Source organism: Drosophila navojoa, chromosome 3 (genome assembly GCF_054131105.1).
Source record: "Drosophila navojoa isolate 15081-1374.11 chromosome 3, UAZ_NAV_1.0, whole genome shotgun sequence".
NCBI classification, from domain to species: Eukaryota; Metazoa; Arthropoda; class Insecta; order Diptera; family Drosophilidae; genus Drosophila; species Drosophila navojoa.
In genome coordinates this window covers 17,091,097-17,110,790 of record NC_142891.1, presented here as the reverse complement: position 1 = coordinate 17,110,790, position 19,694 = coordinate 17,091,097, and the positions used below count along the sequence as shown (strand labels likewise).

Here is a 19,694-nt window from a genome sequence, read left to right as displayed (position 1 = left end):
ACTAAAACAAAAACACCAGGCAAAAAGCCAACAACGTGCATAAAACTTTATTACGAAAACGAGCAGAAAAAAAATAATTATTAAATAAATAAAAATGAAAAAAAAAAAAGAAATAAATGAAAATAAAAGAAGCAAAGCGTCAGATAAGCATGAAAATGTTTTATGCTTTTCTATTGAACTTTGCAGCGGGGGCCACACGATTGAAAAAGGCTTTAAAAACTAACTATACTTATTATAATAATAATTATTAATTGCTTTGTGGCAGGTGGCTCGAGGCAACTCTCACAATTCGCCTTCCGATGCAGCTGCCTTTATGCAATCCATTCGCCAAAAGACAGTTTTTGCCTTTGGACGAAATGGGCACTTCGGGTAGTCTAATCTTATCACTCGAGGTACGCTAATGTGTGCCGATATTTCACCAGTACCAAAGTCCAGGAAAAAAAAAAAACAAATTAGAAATGAAATCTAGAAAGCTTTTTGAATTCCCTACAGCAGTTCTTCTGTATATATAGATAAAAATAACGTCATTGTCATTACTTTCATCAATATCTTTATTGGCTACTCTAAAGTTTAATCAATATTTACTCTTACATTGACTATAAACGCTATATTTGCCGAATCAGTCAATAAATATTATAGTCAATTTATTGTTGAATGCGCTACACTTGATCACCAATTACAATTGAAAAATAAATTAAGAAATTGACGCATTCGTGACTCATAATTGATAAGAATTTTGATAAACTGAAGAAAAGAAGTAAAAGCAAAAAAAAAAAAAAAAAAAATGTAAATTGTTTAAGCAATATCTTCAGCAACATATCTCAGGAAGCTACAAATTTAAAAGATCTAATCTTATAGAGAAAATTATTCATTATTTCCGCATAAAAAAATTATTACAGAACAGCGAAGATAATTGATAAAATACTCTTGAAATCTTTACATTCCAGACTAAGTGCTCTTTGAGTTAAGTTATCTAGAACAATAACGGTTCTTAACATTTATATAACATGTTCATAACATGCTCAGTTCAAGGCAAATCCATTTGCTCCATGCCACAATGCCACAACTCAACTCTTTAGATGCGCTGATCCATCACGAATAAACTACAATATAATTGCGCGCAATAATTTCGTCAGCTTGTCCAAATTGTTCACACATGTGCCTGACTAATCCATATGGATTAATGAGGCGTTATGTATTACGTACTTTCAAATCCTAACGTCTCGAAATTCCTGAAAACAATGCGTTGAGCACATGTTCCCAGGCTCCCAGACCTAAGCGTAACGGCCGAGTCATAAATCAGGCATTAATAAATTTCAATCTACGCAAATTTCGACAGTTGAGAATCGGCAAATGGCCAAACATCTTTCATTCATTTGTTGGGCACAAAGAAGCAAAAACAACAAATAAATACATTTGAAATTCTTTGCTAAATGTCAATTAATTATTAAGTGGAACCAAGAAAGGGAAATATAAAGAAAACAAAACTTGGCATTTTATTTAATTATAAAGTCGCGGCATGTTCCATGCATCCATGGAATTTTTATGTGCCCGAACTCGGGAGTCACTTGTGCTTCGGCTGCTGTTGCTGCTGCTGCTCTTCTGACCCAGCCTACCTTTGTATATTGTGTTAACTCATTTCCTGCGAAAGTGATGGACAACAACTGAGAATTATGATATCATGCTGAGCTCATCTTTGGTATCATCAAAACTGCAAAGTGTTCGCCCAGCCTGATCCTAACCCGGACCAGGCATGTAAGTTCAAAGTTGTATACGGAACAAAATATACAAGCAACAAAAAAAGGTCTTAGTTCAAACACGGCAAACTTAAAAGTTGTCAAGGCATCACATTCAACTTTTTCTTTTTGGGAGTAAACTCTCTGGGGTTACAGAGATTTCTGCCTCATAGCTTTTATGTCTTGTCATACAACTGTTTTGGATATAAAAAATGTAATTTGTTTTATGGGAAAACTATTATAATAGACTATTACATTACATCGAATATTTTAATCTATTTATAGAGTATCTCATAATCAAATTGAACAGAATTAAAGCAGCATAAACCACATATCTCAATTGACTCGTATTAAATTCTCTCCCCATCTTATTAATTCCATGCTGCACATCTCTATTCCATCTTAAATGATCGAATTTTGTTGTAAGTTGTTTGTTTAAGTCGGATATTTATTGCATGTTTTGGGCGTAACAATTGCAACAACAATAAAAAAAACAATTCACAAATGTCAGTCACGCTTAATAAACTTTAAACGAAATTGCCGAGCCATGGAGTTCGTCCGGTCTGTGGTCAGTCTGAGGTTTGTCTCGCTCTGTAATCAAAAGCCGGCCGGTCAGCACCAATGGCCTCTCCTCGCCTCTGTCCCCCAAATCAAACCGAACTGTACCGTACCGTATCGTAGTGAACCCAACCCAGCTCAACCCAACCAACCGGAGCACCTTGGACATTCAATCGCTGAGTCAACTAAAAAATTTTTGTTTTTGCTTCAAAAAATTGCATTTAATTGTTAAGCAAAATGCCAAGCTCGTTATGGATAGAGTTATTGCCAAGATACCCGTATATACATGTGTAAGCATTATATTTGTTGTGTATGGGCTACAAGTTGATATAATTCAGCTGGCTCATTGACAACATGGAATACCCTTTATGATAGGGATGCGATAGAGTGGGGTATATGCAAATAATGATAATATAGAAAGGAGAATAATATCTTCACAGATATTGCCTTATTTGTATTAAAAGAATGTAGAGAGTTAATGGATCAAAATAATTTTCTGATGTAAAATTTATTCGATCTTGTGTCTGGGATACAATAAATATTGATATTTTCATTTTGTTTTGTATATATTTCTATTTAATATCGATTAAACTGTAGATATGATCTAAGTATCGCCAAAGAAACCTATTCATAAATTTTGAAGGTATTTTTAGTTTGTTATCGACAGTTCTTAAGAGATTATTGATAAATGTCTTTATTTATTATTTACGAATCACATCGTATTATTCATATTGCTATAATTTGTAACTATAATACCCTTAAACTAGTTAGTACTAAGGAAAGTAGCAAAGATCAAACAATCTTTAAGCTTAATATAAAAATATCGTTAAATCAATTGAACTCTTAAGAATATCCATAAAATAGATTTCAATGGAATTTTCTGAGTTTTTAAAGGGCATCATGGGGCTGCTCACTTCTCATTGAGACATTATCCATTTGCTTCCGTTGAACCGCTGCTGCTCATGTCAGGTGACACACCCCACACACCCGCCCACCACTCCACTAGCCCACCCGACCTCACCCCATTGCCAATACACGAATACGCCAGACTCCACACCACACACCACACCACTCACCTCGCTGGTCTGGGCAGTGAGGGGCATGTCCGACTGTTTGCACAACATGTTTAATATGATTGCTGAACCCGTTTCGAGTTTTATGTAGTTATTTTTGTTACAATTTTTGCCCGCTTTGGGTTTGGCCAATCAAGTGCGGAAGTGCAGAGCAGACAGTGAAACAAAAAGAAAGACAGACAGACAGAGAGAGAGAGAGGTGGACAGAGACAGACGGAATTCGAACAGTTTGCATATTTAAATAATAAAAAGTGCAATTCGAAAGGTAAACAATTTGAAGTTTAATCGTTACGACATTTAACGCTTTATTTATTTATTAATTGATTTCCAATGCACGCTATAACTGTATCTTTAGCTTTATGGCACGTTAAAGCCGTTATCAACTTGAACCGACTCTTAATAATGCAATTTATTTTTGTGTCTCTTTCACAGCCTTTGACAACAACAATCATCATACGCCGCTCGTCTCCGCCCATCGAAAGGTGAGTCTCAACGTTGCTTTAGTTTTATTTCAGCTTTTTTACGGCTCGTTAAGAGTTTGAAATCTTTCACGTGTGTCACCACCATCGAACCAAACCACTAAAACCACAGACACAGTTGAACTTTCCAAGTGCTTACCGATTACAGATTAGAATTATGGCTCGTTAAATCTACGTAAATGAGCTCAGTTCGCTCTATGCATGTAGGCAGTATCTATTTGATGTTGTAGCTGAGCTTTAAGGTTCCGGTTCGGGTTTTAATTAAGCTTTTAATGATTTTTTTAGAAGTACCAAATAGTTCTCCAAATGACTGAAACATTTGTGGTAATAGAATTGTTAAAGTAAAACTGATTTTGTTTACCTTTCAATAAATAAATCAAGCGATATTTTATGCAATTTAAGCTGGCTAAATAAATATTAATTTTTACTTTGGTAATGAATATTTGCTAAAGATAAAAAAGTCATTTAATTTTAAATATATACAAAACTTTTTAAATTACTAATAATTCCTTTAAAAAATAACAATAATAATATGAATCTATTCACATTATTTAGATTCAAGAGGGCACCTCAAAGCCCCGAATCAAACCAAAAACTTTGATTTCACCTAAACAAAGAAAAAAGTCTAAGCTCTCTTAATCTGCATTATACGACTTTTCCTAACTATAAATATGATTGAATATATCTGCTAGCTACCCACATATTACTAAGAACCCTTGTCAGATTGTGTGCTTATTAATATTTTTTTCTTTGCCTCACACACACACACACACACACACACCCACCCATTCATTAAATTCTTATAATTAGAAGAATTTGAAGGTACTCGAGGAATGTGCAGGTTTTTTTTTCCTGCTGTTTTGTTCTCACATATAACAAGACAATGGAATTGCCTTATGCTAAGCAGGGAGAACAGCGAACGACCTCCATTGAGTAGGCTGCATATTTCTCACATGCACACACCCATTACAGCAACAGCGATAGTTAATTGAAAAGCAGCAACAACAGCAACAGCAACTGCAGCAGCAACAGCAACAACAACAACAACTGAAGCTAAAAGATACATTAAAATGAAGGCGTAGAGAAACTCGCGCTTCCATGTTACGAACTTCGTAGGCAGCTGCTGCGGCTGCGGCTGCTTTGTCTGCTGTAAATGCAGGCGATGTATGTTGCCGATGTTGTTGTTGCTGATGTTGCTGTTGCAGTTGCGAGTAGTTTTAATTACCTACCAATCCATGCCTGCCCCCAAAACTTACCAACAACAACAACAACAACAACGACTACTAACGATCATCATGTGAATTCTCTGCGCCTGCGCATTTCCTCTCAGCCGATCTTTAGGGTTTCCACTGTGGGAAACATTAGCCCGAAAATGCATTCTTCGTGGCTCTCCCAAAAAAAAACCAAAAATAAAGTAACAAAATAAATTTACTTTCGCACTTTGGCTCAGCTGAGAGAGGCTGGGGAACGGAACGGAACGGTATGGAATGGGTCCGGCCGTAGCATCTGTGTAAATTACCGTAAAATTGGTGGCTTGCATCGCCAGCACCATCAGCAACAATGCCAACAACAACAACAAACAACAACAACAACACTTTCACACATTATGCCTTGGCAGCTGTTGTCCATTTTGTTTTATAGCCTGCTAAAAATTTGTGAGGTTTTTTTACACATTTTCTGGCGCTTTGTCACGCTATGCGGAAAATGGAAAGCGGCTCTAGAACCCTTGGGGTATTATATGCCTTTTAAGGTGTAGTATAGTGTTTAGTATTAATGCTTTTATAACATAAATTGCTGGGAGCTAAGAACTTTTACGTGGGAGCCAAAACATTGCGTGAATGAGTGATATTTACATGATCAAATTACCTAGAAAGTTGAAGTATGTATTATCATATTTAAATATAGTTAATTCCATCACTTTAATATTCGATTAAGTTATTATTTTATATTTTTATTATTTTTTAATATAAGCTTCATTTATGCTATATTAAAATCTTTAATATTATTGCAAAAATGGATTGATTAGAAATGGAGGGCGAATTAGAAAGGTAATAGAAAATTATAAATTGCCAGCCATATATCGTCTTATCATATTTTATTTATTATTTATTGGTCTTTATCCGACTCTTTCTCTGTCTCTCTTGCTTTCTCCCCCTCTCTCTCTCTCTCTCCTCTCCTCAACTATGTTTTATTGATCATATACCGCAACTTAGAACATCATCTTATTAAATCATTAAAGCTCATTAAAATTTCCGAACCCAGAGTACTCAATAGATCTGTATAATCAATCGATCAATCCTTACAATTTCGATGACTTTATTTAAAAAACATTTAAATGACTCTGAAATATGGCTATAAGATATTTGCTTATCCATATATTCTATTGCAATTATACTACTGGAAAATCTTTCGCTGAAATGGTACTTCACTAAGCAATTTTCTCTAATTGCTCAGAGGCATTTTCATGTTTGCCAAGCTTTCCAAACGAGAACAAAAATACACTTTCAGTCGGGGTTTTTAGGGATTTCTGAAAGTGTCTTATGCAAGAATCATATCAACCCCAAACAACAACCGTCGAGGGGTTAGAATTGTGCCTCGTGTCCAGTGCAGGCTAAATTGAAAAATATTTCAGCAATTATCATAAATTTAGTTTGTTTTTGTTTTCATTTGGGGTTGCTTTGGGCCCCCCACCCAGAAATGAAATGCAAAAAAAAAAAAGCGACTGCAATGCGCAAATTTCCATTTCATATGAATGATTTATTTTTGGTTTTTGTTTTTTTTTTTTTTTCGTCAGACTTGGGTGCGATTCGTTAAGCGTTTATTTTAGCAACAGCAATTGAAATTGAGTGGCAAAGGCATTGGAGGGTCGGAGCTAACTCAGAGCTAGTGGAACTACTTAGTATTGTTATTGTTGTGCTGTGCTGAGTGCCATCGTGTGCAGTGACATTTTCCGCTAAAGTGCACTCAAACATGTTTGACCTTTGCTTTTGGGCCAAATCGCTGTCAGATACATGACTTAAGCACTCGTTGCTTGGCCCCGACTTATGCAATCGACGAAAATGACTTAAATGACAAAATCGACCGAGGCGCTAGCTATAAATGCGGAACTTGTGGCATCTACATATCATGTGAACATTATGATGCAAAATATTGATGATCGCGGCTGTGGTAATAGCAGATAGACAGGCCGACAGAGAGACAGCAGAGACAGACATTTAGATAGATAGAAAAGAGATATGCACTTATGCATGTTTATAATACTTAGTGGCCCAACAAATTGCTGGCAGTCTACTAACCGCAAAAGTCTTCATCAGGCAAAACCGCTTCAAAAGCTGCCTGCGAGTCGGTCGTCTCCTGGTTTTCCGGATTGGCTCGTGATCAGCTAACTGCCTGACTGCCTGCCTGACTAACTGACTGTTGGTCTGTCTGTCTGATTGTCTGACTGTCTGTCCGGGCTGGCAGCTTGCTTTTCAGTTTGATATGTGGAAGCTGTTACCAGGAAGTTGCCTTTTGCGGTTGCCAACCAGCCAAAACAGCAACAGGCGACAGCTAAGGTCGCCCAAATGTCGCAGCTCCCCTATGCACTAACCAATGGGTGGGTGTTGCTAAAAGGCTGCTAAAACTCGAATAGTAAAGAATAGAAGAGAAGAAGAAAGCACGATTGAAGAATATTGCATGCCCTAGGTCGTAGAAATTGAAGTGATTTAGCTCTCTAGATTTCATTTTTTTATCAGGCAAGCTTGAGCTAGGTCATTATGGTGTATAATTATTTTCAGATTCTTCTGACGATTTTCATTTAAGTCCAACTTAACCTTTAATAAATAAGTTCGGTATTTGACAGTAAAGCTGATTGTAATAACCTGTTCTCCATCTTCTATAAATATATCACTCGGTTTTTTCAGCTTATGTCTTATCCGGAATCTCATTAAACAAGAAAAATAACAGGATTTTTTTTTTTTTTTATATATATAATCAAATTAGCAAATATGAAATGAATCATTCACTATAACTATATATAACAGCTGATAATAAAGGAAAATTTTAAACACATTTCGATTAAAACCTTTATAAATAAAACTTCAAAGAGAGACTCCATTTAGCAAACTATATAAAAAGGATATTTGATATTTTATGATAGGCCATCTTCCATTTGCAACTTCCCTCAACATCTAGATCGAATTGATCTTAACCCCAATGCAAGGGCATAAATAAAACTCTCAAGCCCCCGCTCGTCACCCCCTTCGGTGGATGCGCCTCACCGCACTCGAGTGCATGCGTAAACCTTCAAAAGTGAAGCACTCGTTGGAGAGGAAAAAGGGCTTGCCACCGGGTCGTCCAATGCAATGCCTTAAATGGCATTTGTAGAGCTGCTGGCGCAGCTTGTGCTATTTATTTGTAGTTCGATTTACAATAAACCAATAAAGCATTGCATTGACTGACACACAGACATTGTGCGGGAAGTTTTGTAATTGGTTTATTGGTTTTTTGAGTCTTTTTGTTGTTGTTGTTTATTTTGGGTGCGGTTCCCTTTACGGCTAAACTTGTGACCCGCAGCGGTGACAACTTGACATTTGAGAGGCAGCAAAATAGGATTACTTTTCTACACATTTGACAGCTCTCATAAATTGGGTTAGGCATGTGTTGGCGAATTGCCAAAGATTGCCCCTAAAAAGGGCAGGGCAAACAGAAAATTAAGTAATTAAAACGCTAGATAGGGTTATGGCCATATCTGTAAGATTTACTCTTGAATTATTATCTTTGGGATTAATTGATTTTCAGGCGACCAGGAAATGGCCAAAAATAGCTTAAGTCCTATTATAGTAGATCGAGACTTAAGATTGCGTTTCTGGCTTGGAAGTTTATAAAGTCTCTCTTTTTATTATTATTTTTTGCTTGCAACTTCATCATGCTACAAATATGTTACAACTAAACTGTTCTCACACGTCTATTAAGTGTCCTACCTCCATGCAGTTAATTAGCGAGATATTTTAAAATTATTTGATTGCTTCTGATTGCCGAGCTCGGTCGCATGTTTATTTATACAATGAAGTCTAATAGACTTGACTCTTTTTTAAAGCTAATTACATGTTATTTACACTATTTACATTTTATCTTTGTGGCTGCTAGGCTTTAATTCTAATCTCCAGTACACATAATCCATATATTTATATTTATGTTTATTTTTCTACATTACATTTTGAGTGTCACATGTGTATGCAGGTCTCATGTTTGGCTTTTCATATCTGTAGCATAGATAAAACATGAGCATGAAGAGCCATGGCCTAAATTGTCTGCGCCAGCTATCAGTTGACAGTTGAACTGTGTAGGACAGTGTAGGCTATGAATAACCTGAGATGATTAATTACAAATGTTCTCAGAGTTTTTAATATTAATGGCAATCATTATTATAGAGAGGCGAGAGAACTAAATTCGCAAAAGAGGAAATAGAAGGAAATAGAAAAAATTGATATATGTCAGAAGATAAATGTGAGTGAAGATACAAATGTAAGATAAAATATAGGAAATTAAAGAAAAAGAAGATAAAAGATAAAGGAAATGGGATAAAATTAAAGAGAGAACAGGAAAGAGAGAAATAAATAAATTCATTGAAGATGAAAGGTGAGAGATGACCGATAAAAGATGAGAAACGACAAATGAATTATGAATTTTTAGAGATGAGTATAAAATGAAATATTAGAACTATGAAATAGATGGGAGATAGGAAATGAGAGATGAGATCTGAGTTAAGGACAAAGATGTATAGAGAAATGCCGAGACAGAAAGAGGGACTAAAACAGAGAAACATCAAAAAAAGCTAGCTAGACAAAAGTTAAGGGGAAAATAAGGGGAAAAATAATTAGCTTTTCAGTGTAAATCTTAATTTATATTTCGTATGTAACCAAACTAAATAGTACTTTTGACTTTTTTTACCCAAGTATCCAACTTAATCCAATCTTATATTCATCTTATGTTCTAAAGAAAATATTGTTCTGCTAATACAACTGAGCGATCATCAAAATATTTGTGCACTTTATCAAGCGCCAACAAAATGCGTTCACTTGGCATCAAATTATTTCCATAATGTATTTCTTTGCTGGTCAATTAAGCTTTACAATTATTGACCAGACATTCTATGGGTTTTCAAGGTCTTCCGACTATGAAGTAACAAAGTCTGAGCACAAATATTGTCGCTGCTCAAATAATGCATGAACAATTATTTGCAGTAAATATTATTGGGCCAAGAAAATGAAATACTAACAATCAGGTGTGATGTTGCAGTGTATGTGTGTGTGGGTGTATATATGTGTGTGTGTGTGTGAGTGTGTGGGGTTGTTGTGCTTGGTGACTCAGTGAATGTTGCAAGAAGAGTTTGGCTACTCCTTTTGTTTTGTGTCTCTCTCCCTTTTATCTTTCTCTCTCTCTCTCTTCATCTCTCACTTGCATTGTTCTGGCGAAAAAAAAAAAGTCAAAGCGCTTTTTTTGGAGCGTGAACATCTGGCTAAAGTCGTACCTGTTCCATTTACTGGCCCGCCCGTACTTTTATGGGTTCGTCGGTGCCTTTGCAGCAGCAACAAATGTTGCAAGTGGTAACGGCTGCTGCTGCCTGTTGCGCCTCAAAACAATGGCTCCACTTGGCCAACAACAACAACAACAATAGCAAGAGCAAAGCGACGCGACTCCGACTGCGACTTGGTTGAGTGCCTTCGCCGTTTGTTTTATGCTCCGCCTGGCTTTGGATCTAGCTCTAGGTCTGGCTCTAGCTTTGCCTGTTTGCCTGCGACCACGCTCTGTGTTATTGCTACGCATTTATAATAAGCGGAACCTAGCACAGTGGGCGACTTCCTGTCATACGCAACAGGAAAGCAAAAGGAAAAACAAAATCAAAGCACATATAAACTGAGCGAGAAAACTTCCTGGTTCATAAAATAGACTTCCAGCTGAATTCTTTTATGTGAAGTGAAAGATCACACTGAGGATATTTCAAATGTAATTGCACTAAAAAATATATGAATTTTAATGTGTTTTTGCAGTAGGAAATACCTGCAGTTCCTGTGAAAGAAAAAAAAATTATATATGGTCATAAATATTTTAATTTCTTATATGATATATCTAACAAACATTCATTAAGATGTAGGCCACGAGAACTTGAACTTGCCTTAAGCTTATTCGTTGGCTTAAATGATTGATTATCAGAGCAAGTTTTCTACCTGGATTAATATTGATTCGAGTAGTTAGATAACATCGGAAAAATAAACGGTGTTTAATGTCCTCAGGTTAGGGAACACGCAATGGCCAGCACTGGGAATGACAAAATTGATGATAGCAACAACTTTGTGTCTTGGGTGGTCTGAGGCATAACGTGTTTACTAATTTCCTAGGAATAGGAATACTCGTTTAGGCACATATAAATAAAGCTCAGACCACTGTGCACGGCTGCTGTCTGTGTGTGCATGTGTGTGTGTGTGTGTGTAGACTGCAGCTGTTGCTGGCGGCGCATCGGCGACCATTGCGCATTGTTCTATGGAATCAATCAATTGGTTTGGCAGGCGCAGCACCAGAACTGCCAAGACTGAAGACTGAAGACTGAAGACGATGACGATGACAACGCGCACGACGTCAACATAAAAGTGTCGATCAACTAAACGCTGTCGGCTCTGCCTGCCCGCCCCTTCTCTCTCTCGCCCCATCTCTCTTTCTATATAGAAGAGCCCAGGGAAAAGCATGGGCATAGAGCTATTATAAGCTTGGCTTAGGCATGGCCAGCCAAGAGGCAAGTTCATGGCTCGCTGAAGCGGCGACGGCAACGGCGGCGTCTGCGATTGTCTTTCTGGCCGCTTCTTCTTTCTGTCTCGCTGGCAATTGTATTTATGGCTGCATGTAATTGCATGCGTCGTGACGTACATACCCCGACGCCCAGCGACCCCAGATACCAGAATCGAGCCCAAAAACTTCAGCCACAAACGCTGTGTGCGGCTGGATGAAGTCCAATGACCGTTCGTTCTATATGATGATTTGTTTTTTGGGCGCCTAAACAAACACTTTTCGGCAACTATTATTGAATACTTGTCAAGTATTTGACAGCAGCTGCTAGCTGTTTGACCGTTAGGCAAACAGCCCAACACTGAATCGAATGCAAAGTTCAAGTGCTGTGCTGCACTTGAAATTAAAATAAAATGCATTCGAATTTCTCTCGCACAATCGACCCAATGGTGGTGGGAACCACTGACTGCACTCACAATGAAGCTATAATTCTTATAGCCATTGCCATTGCCATTGCCAGAGCCATTGCCATTGCCAGCGTCTTGCATATGCTCGCTGCATGCGAGGCGACGTGATAAAGGACTCATTAAAGCATCACCTGAATGGGCTGGTCTGGCAGCCTCCAATTCGTAGTCCAAGTCAAATTCAGCTATAGCCAAGTTGTCTATGTGAGTGCACAAGCACACACACACACACATACATGTTCACTTGTTCAATTGCTTTGCCACTTTAAGGCCTCACAGCACTCAAGAGCGAACCAGTCTTTTAATACACTTTTCAGCAAGGCAGCTATGCATTTTTAGATGTAGTTGGTAATTGGTTAAAGGATTACAACAAATATATATTATTTATATAATATAGGAGATGTAGGAATAACATATTTTGTATATGTAATAATAAATCGATATGAAAGTGTGATTAAATGAAGATCTTAAATATATTTAATTTTCAAGATATCTTCAATTTGATTAACATTAGATAAATATTTATAGATAGATACAGATGCATAGCTATAGATTTGTAGGTAGATATAGATAGTTTGATATAGATATAGAGATAAATAGATATAACAGACAGATAGATATAGAAAGATCGATAGATATAGATAGTTAGTTAGATAAGTATTTTAATTGATAGATAGATAGATAGACAGACACTCATTTAGATGAATACATTCTGTCAACATAGCTAGCTGGATGAATAAACAGATAGAAAGTTATCGATAAATAAGATATTTCACAAAGCGTTCCATCCTTTAGAAATGGGTTTGCAAATTAAGCTTCAGCAATCAGAAATGTAAATTAAAATATTTTACAACTCAAAACATCCAAATCTATTAAGCATTATATACGCTAAAATCTTCAACCCATTTAAAACTCTCTTTTTAAAATACTTTCAGTATATATTATATTGTTTCAAATACTTCGCATATCCCTCTAGAGTACCTGCACTTCCAATTGCATCTCCACTCTTTTTCTCTCTCCTAGTTTATTTTGGCCCGAAGGCTTTTCTGGCATTGCATATATTCAGCAAAAATAGAAAGAAGACGCAAACGAGTTGCTTGACTGGCGAGTAGCAAACAGTTACTTTTCTCTATATATATGTATGTATATACATGGACACACACACACACATCTATATTGTTTTCGGGGCCTGCTGCTGTAGCGAACAGTTGTTGCCTAGAGCTGCCGCCCAGTTTTGCCATCATGGGAACTGAGAAGAGTCGCGTTGGCTGCCAACTGGTTGTCCAGTCACGAGCTGCACTCAGTCAAAGACTTCCCGACTTACCATTCTATTCTATTTCTCGTTGCCGGGCCTGACCCAAACAGACGTCAATTCATAAGCGCAGCTAACACCCTGCTGCAGTGCCTACGATTCGTAGCGTCCCGCCACGCCCCACCCCGCCCCGCCCCTTTGGTTCGATGTGTACACACTTGCAATTTAGTTGCATTACGTTTTTAGTGGTGAAGCGAGATTGTGAGTCGGATCGAATCTCCCCGCTCTCCACCTACTTTGTATTTCTCTTTGAGTCATGTGCGAGTATTTCAATTTGGATGCTCGCGGTCTGGTAATACTACGTACGGTACTTGAGCCAATTACCCAATTAAACGCCAGCGTTTTGTGCTATCTCATTGCCGCGATCGCCTACAGTTTTCATAGCAGTGGTAGATGCCCAAATATTGATATCTGTCGAGCTGTTTGGGCCATGGCCCATGGCTATTTCTTTTGATTTGAGTCATGTTCTAGAGGCGTGCACAATTAGCGTTTTGTTCGGTTCCGTTATAGCCGGGCCATGCACAATGCGCCCAGGGATTATGTCTTGCCAGTCGCGTCGCGTCGGTCAAACTATGAAACTTGTTTGCCGATTATTATCGATGGGGGGATTGGTCTCTTTTATTTTTCTGCCGAGCCGATCGCCGATCATACCTCTCACATCTTTCGCTCTCCCCCTCTCTCTCTCTGTCTATCGTGCCTCTTTCTCTGTCTTTCTTTAATGTGTGCTAAGTGCGCTGTTCCAGGTGGGCATGCTTGAACTTTGTTAGGTTTTAACCCGCACAACACACCAATTCGATATGGGTTGGGCAAATGAGTTGCAAATTGTTTAGAAATCTTGGTGTTAATGTTGATCAATTAACTCATTATCATGCCTGCAGTTGGAATAACTATAAATATATGTATATTGTACATGCATAAGAATTTTTCAATTAAAATTTCCTTAAAATACGCTAGCGCCTTGCTATGCAATTCTCATATGGCAAGCTCAGCAGACCTGATGCGGACTTAAAACGATATTTTTCTGCAGCCATTTAACTTGACTTTATGGTGATTCGTTTCTTGGCAAACGCTGCTGCTGCTGCTGCTGCTGCTGCTGCTGCTCTTTAAGTTTTCTTCTCTCTTGGAACAGTGGCCACTGCAACGCCACATGGGACCAGTCTAGACCACTAGACTCGACCAGGCCAAGCCGAGGCGAGCCAGTGTTTTGTCTTGTGGTTTTTTGTCGCTATCAGGATTCACATTTTATGCAATTGTTTCCATAGAAAGAATGCCATGTCTAAATACATACAACACACAGAGACTGCAGCACCAACAGCAACAGAAGCAGCAGCAGCAGCAGCCACCGACCAGCAGCCAAGTAGCTCTCAACTTGACTTGGACTCGAACTTGTAGACGGTCGATGCACAGGTCTATGCTGTCTATCTGCCCAGTCGTGATCAATGTTGGCCCATGCAGAGCAGACTAGAGCAAAGTTAAGCTGTGTCCAAGACTCAGCTAGTAAATACCCTGTATTATAGAGTGAACTACGTATTGATTACTTTATTGCAAGAAGATAATATTCATAATGTAAATTATGCGTGCCAAAGTGCTGATTATAGCAGCTAAGTTTTCTGGATCTAGGTTAACATTCACATAATTTATATCATATATATGTAGATATAGAATTTTTTTATTTTTCCTTTGTAGTTTTTTTTATGTTTTTCCCTTAGTGTAATTTTAGTTTTTCCACAATATTCGTTTGCTTGACAATAGCCACCACCGAAAATGCAAACTTGGCAAACTTGAAAAGAAATATAGACATAAATAATTTTAAAATAAATACTCAAGCCAGTGCCCTGTCAACTTACAGTTAAATTAGTCCTCATGCAGATGGGAAACAAGCTGCCAGCAGTAAATTCGATCGGCTTTTGAGTATTTTGTAGGAAATATAACAACGTCGACTTGTAGCGCCGACTTGCATCAATTGATTTCGAATAAAATATGGCCAAGCTCAAGTTGAAGCAATCGTCGTGGATCCTTTCGCAGACATAGCAAAAGGGAAATGTCTGTATGATCAGAACTAATATGAACATAATCGTTGTCAGGCCGTTCCAGAAAGTCACAAAAAACATCAAATTTATCAGCGAAAGTCCCAGGCCGAGACCTATCACGAGTAGTTGAGTAAAAAAGGTGCGGGAGATGACCGAACGCAGCATATCGCAATATCTGAAAATCGAAAGATTTTCAGCTATGCTAATTTAGTCAAGGAGACTTGCTTGGACCTACTGCAGCATTAGTTGGTGATCCTTGACACAGTTGACCAACTGCTCGTAGTGCTGCTCCTCTGTGAGTTTGGGATCTGTGCGCAGGATTTCGACACGCTTTGCCAACAATTGCAAATGAGTTCGCAAGGTTATGCCGAATAAAACCGGATAGAGATCGGTCATTTCATCCGAATAGATGGCACCTGATGCAATAATATACTCCGTTGTCGCTGCTATCCATAGGTTCTTAGTGCTCGCGCGATAGTCAATGAAGGGATTGTACATTACCCACGCAGTTGAGCCAGTGAGTGCGGCGCCCAAATAGGCAAAAGTCGAATAGATCGCATATGTGGCATGAAATGCTAAAAATACCAGATTACATCGTACAGCGCCACGATGTAGTTCACGTTGTTGCTCAAATTGAATACATCGTTTGTCCAATGTATCGAGCATTTCCATGATCTTCTCGAAGCGCCATATATTCATCAAATTCACTATCACCTTATAGACCAGGCTGGTGGCATTGAAAAAGACTTGAACTGAGCCCAGCAGTTCCTGTGGCTTGAATAGCTTGAAATTGATTATGTAGCTGGTCAATAGCATAATAGGTAAATATATGCCAGACATGCCGTAAATCCATAACCTCCACATGATGTAGGGCCAATAGAATCGTGTGCCTCTCTTGGGTGGCAGCCACGCCACGCACTTCATGCCTCGATGCAAGTACTTGAAGCCATCGCGACTGCTGAGGTAATCTCCCAGGGTCTCATCTCTAATGTACTTGAAGAACATGATATCTTAACCCTTTTTATTTACTTTGGCTGCTTTCTTGTGACTCTTTGAAATTAAAAATCAAACTGCAAATTGGCATTAGACTCGAATAGCTTTTATATAATTTCTATATGTTGGCTTTTGCTTACAGAGTTGCGCTTCGAGTGCTCTACTCTATAATCATCTTCCAGTTGTTGTAGTTCTCAACATTTATTATATATAGAGAGTAAACAGAAAAAAGAAATTGCATTTTATTAATAGGGTTTCCATTAAATTCTTTTTGCTTATCAATTAAATAATCCATTACCACGAGCTAGCCATTGAAGAAACTATAGACCTATTGAAAGAAAAAAGAGCTGGGAGTTTTCATACAAGTTATGATATATAAAGTTGAATTGAATTTATATCTATAATTTCATTTTGATGTCTAATTAAAGGGTTGTCTATATATTATTATATTTCTGTAGATTCTCTTAAGCAAAAAATGCAAAATAAATTTTAAATAATTGACATTCAAAGGTCATCTAATCTAAATTTTGTATTTCTTCTAAATCTTTTTTATTTTGGTTAACAAAATATTTTGTTTTATTTTTTTTTTTTATTTTTCCAATTATTGTTATTTTTCCAATTTGTATACTCCTTTTGAAAATTTGTATAACAGGGTATCACATAAAAATATCGAGGTTCTGTTAATTATATACTAACGAATAGATTGACGTAGCTTCCACTAAGCTTCAAGCAATAATCTGATTGCAAAAGACTTGCAGCAATGTGAATATTTCATTTCAAATAGGACAGCTGTGGAGGTCCTCAAAAGGACCTTTTATAACTTAAAACTGTTTATTATAGTATATGTGTATCGTTCCATCTCTTACATCCATTTACTGCTGCCATTATACCCATTGTATTAGCAATACAGGGTATAGCAATGCGACGCCAATGTAAAGCAGCAGCAAAACGTTGAAATGTTGACAAGGCGCTCGGCGACAACGATTAAAATCTCTGGGGAGCCCAAAAGAACGTGAAGAACGAGCCGAGCGCAAAGAGCAAAAAAGACAACAGAAACCCGCAGACTCGCAGATAGATGTAGAAAAAGCAAAGAAACAAACAGAGAACATGCTCTATTCGCATTTGCACTGCAACTGGCAATGCACATATCTATCTATGTATATATATATATATATATTTATATAGGTATATATATTTATTTGATTTGTTGTTGCTGTTGTTTTTGTAAATTACAATGCAATTTTATGCCACACAAAGGTTCGCAGCACTTGGCCATTAAGCACTTTACATTCAATGTGGCAAGATCAAAGTGGGCGCAATTTATGGCCGCAGATACAAAGATACGCAACGGAGCCAGGCTTCGATCAGTCGGAGGTAGCGATGCGTTTGCCTAGCTTAAATATCAATGGATATGTGTGTGTGTGTGTGACTGTCTATTTCTATGTGTGTGCAGTTGGTTCGTTTTTTGGTCTTTGAGCATTCAGTATTTTTATGCATTTACGCAATAGATAGATCTAGAATCGATTACGACTCTTTTGGGTTAAATGGGAAGTCATATACGTAACTCACTTTATGTAGTATGTTGATTTTATTCTATTTATAGTTGTGATAATGTATACATATATAATTGGTAGATCTATAAACATGACTAAAGGCTGACCAAACAAAAGTGATAGAATTTCTGTTAGCTATATATCAGTAGTTGCCTAGGTTATAGATAGCAGATAGTTGTTTAAATATTTATTAAGTGGTCATTCAATAATTAGTCATATTTATAAATATTCATATATCGAACAAGTATGTAATATATATGGTGTACTATCAATAACGCGTCCTTCTTTAAGTATATATATTATCAAACACTTTTCTCTAACATCTACTTACTTATACTTACTTACCTATGTATATATAATGTATGTATATAGCTAACCTAATAGTACAGATTCGAACTTCTTTTCGATTATTCATAAATCGCCAGTCAATATTTTCGTGCTACTTAAAGGCTAAAGCCTCCCATCTCTAGCGATTGCAGCGCTTGAGCCAGCCCAGAGCAGGTTATACAATTTTAGATTTGTGCTTTTCCAGTTTGGCAGCGACGAGACTGCGAGTCTCAGACTCAATGAGTTTGCATGTTTGACCCAAATACGCCATAGAGAGACGGGTCCCAGAGAGAGAGAGAGAGAGAGAGGAGCGAGACTGCTGGCGGGAGCATAGATAGAGTTGCAAAAAAAAAAAAAAAAAATAAGAAGGAAAAAATTATGAATTTTAAATGCATGTTGAGAAGTACGAACTAAAGTCGCAACCACGCAACATGCTCAGGTTCTCAGTTTATCAGCAGGTGAAAGTGAATCGCTGAGTGTGTGAATATGAATGTGAATGTGAATATGCGCGTAAATGAGTGTGAATGAGTGCGTGGCCTTTTTGTCGTTAACTATCTGTCTATCTGTAGCTGTAACTAGCGGCATTTCTAATAATAATATTTGCACATTCTGTCGCATTCGCCTGCAATTAGCTCGCTTACAATGCCGCACCCACACCCACACCGCATCCCCATTCCACCTGCCGAGACACTTGAGGCCTTGCTGTCTCTGGCCATATACTGTATATAGTACTTAACTATGCTATGCTATGCACCTCACCTTACTGTATGCTCGTTTCGCTGTGCGTATTTTCTTCTGCTTTTGCTTTACGTTTGTTTCGGCATCGACGTGCGAACTGGGTTAATTTTCTATATATATACACATATCTATATAGCTGCGCTTAGGTATTACAAGTCTAAAATTATTATTTGTACAAAAACATAAAGCAAAAGATTCGCACGATTTGCGACGCTCTTGCCAAAGAGACAGCAACCGTAGTATAACAATAACAATAATAATTTCACATTTCGGTTTGTTTTCTTCATTCGGAGTGAGTTTTGAATGAACCGCAGCTTGCTTTCGGCTGATCCGTAATCTCTGATACTGTCACAGACCGAGACTGATATTGCTTATGAGCGAGCAGCTACTGTTGCGATTAGCAGTCCATTGAGACGAGCAGAGATATTCTTCTTCTTCTTGAACTGTTTGGTGTCAACCTGGCAACAGCGATAAGAATCTGAGCGATAACATACTGAAAACTTGCACTTAGGCTAATATTAGTCAGAGACTGATCAATAGTTGACAGTGTGAAAAAATTTGCATGGAGCTGTAACTGCTCACTTTGGTTTACTTCAAATCTTGGTGGCAGCTTAAGGCATGAAACAGCTGGGAATCGTAGGGCTATATGTATATTTACCCATTGTCTAAA

The 19,694-nt window shown here is 37.7% G+C and overlaps 2 protein-coding genes across 3 annotated transcripts in view; one reads left to right on the top strand and one right to left on the bottom strand.

Annotated features, from left to right (window-relative positions):
• spir (spire type actin nucleation factor) overlaps positions 1-19,694 on the top strand; it is a 54,564-nt gene that overhangs the window by 12,452 nt on the left and 22,418 nt on the right. For both annotated transcript variants that reach the window (XM_030385164.2, XM_030385163.2), the window contains exon 2: positions 3,800-3,849. In XM_030385164.2, the coding sequence (XP_030241024.1) occupies positions 3,800-3,849 (50 nt within the window). The remainder of the gene's footprint in view (positions 1-3,799; positions 3,850-19,694) is intronic.
• On the bottom strand, positions 15,063-16,544 carry LOC149091787 (odorant receptor 42b-like). The gene is made up of 3 exons (XM_089257893.1): positions 15,649-16,544; positions 15,231-15,588; positions 15,063-15,163 (listed from the first exon to the last, which is right to left on the bottom strand). The coding sequence occupies exons 1-3, from the start codon at positions 16,416-16,418 to the stop codon at positions 15,089-15,091; spliced, it is 1,203 nt and encodes a 400-aa protein (XP_089114019.1). The 5' UTR covers positions 16,419-16,544; the 3' UTR covers positions 15,063-15,088.

Bases quoted from the DNA above. Each gene is read 5' to 3' on its own strand.
- LOC149091787 (XM_089257893.1), bottom strand. From the start codon at position 16,418: ATGTTCTTCAAGTACATTAGAGATGAGACCCTGGGAGATTACCTCAGC. The intron at 15,589-15,648 runs GTAGGTCCAAGC...TTCGATTTTCAG, and splicing joins GATCACCAACTAATGCTGCA to ATATTGCGATATGCTGCGTT. The intron at 15,164-15,230 runs GTAAGTTGACAG...TTTCTTTTCAAG, and splicing joins GCATGAGGACTAATTTAACT to TTTGCCAAGTTTGCATTTTC.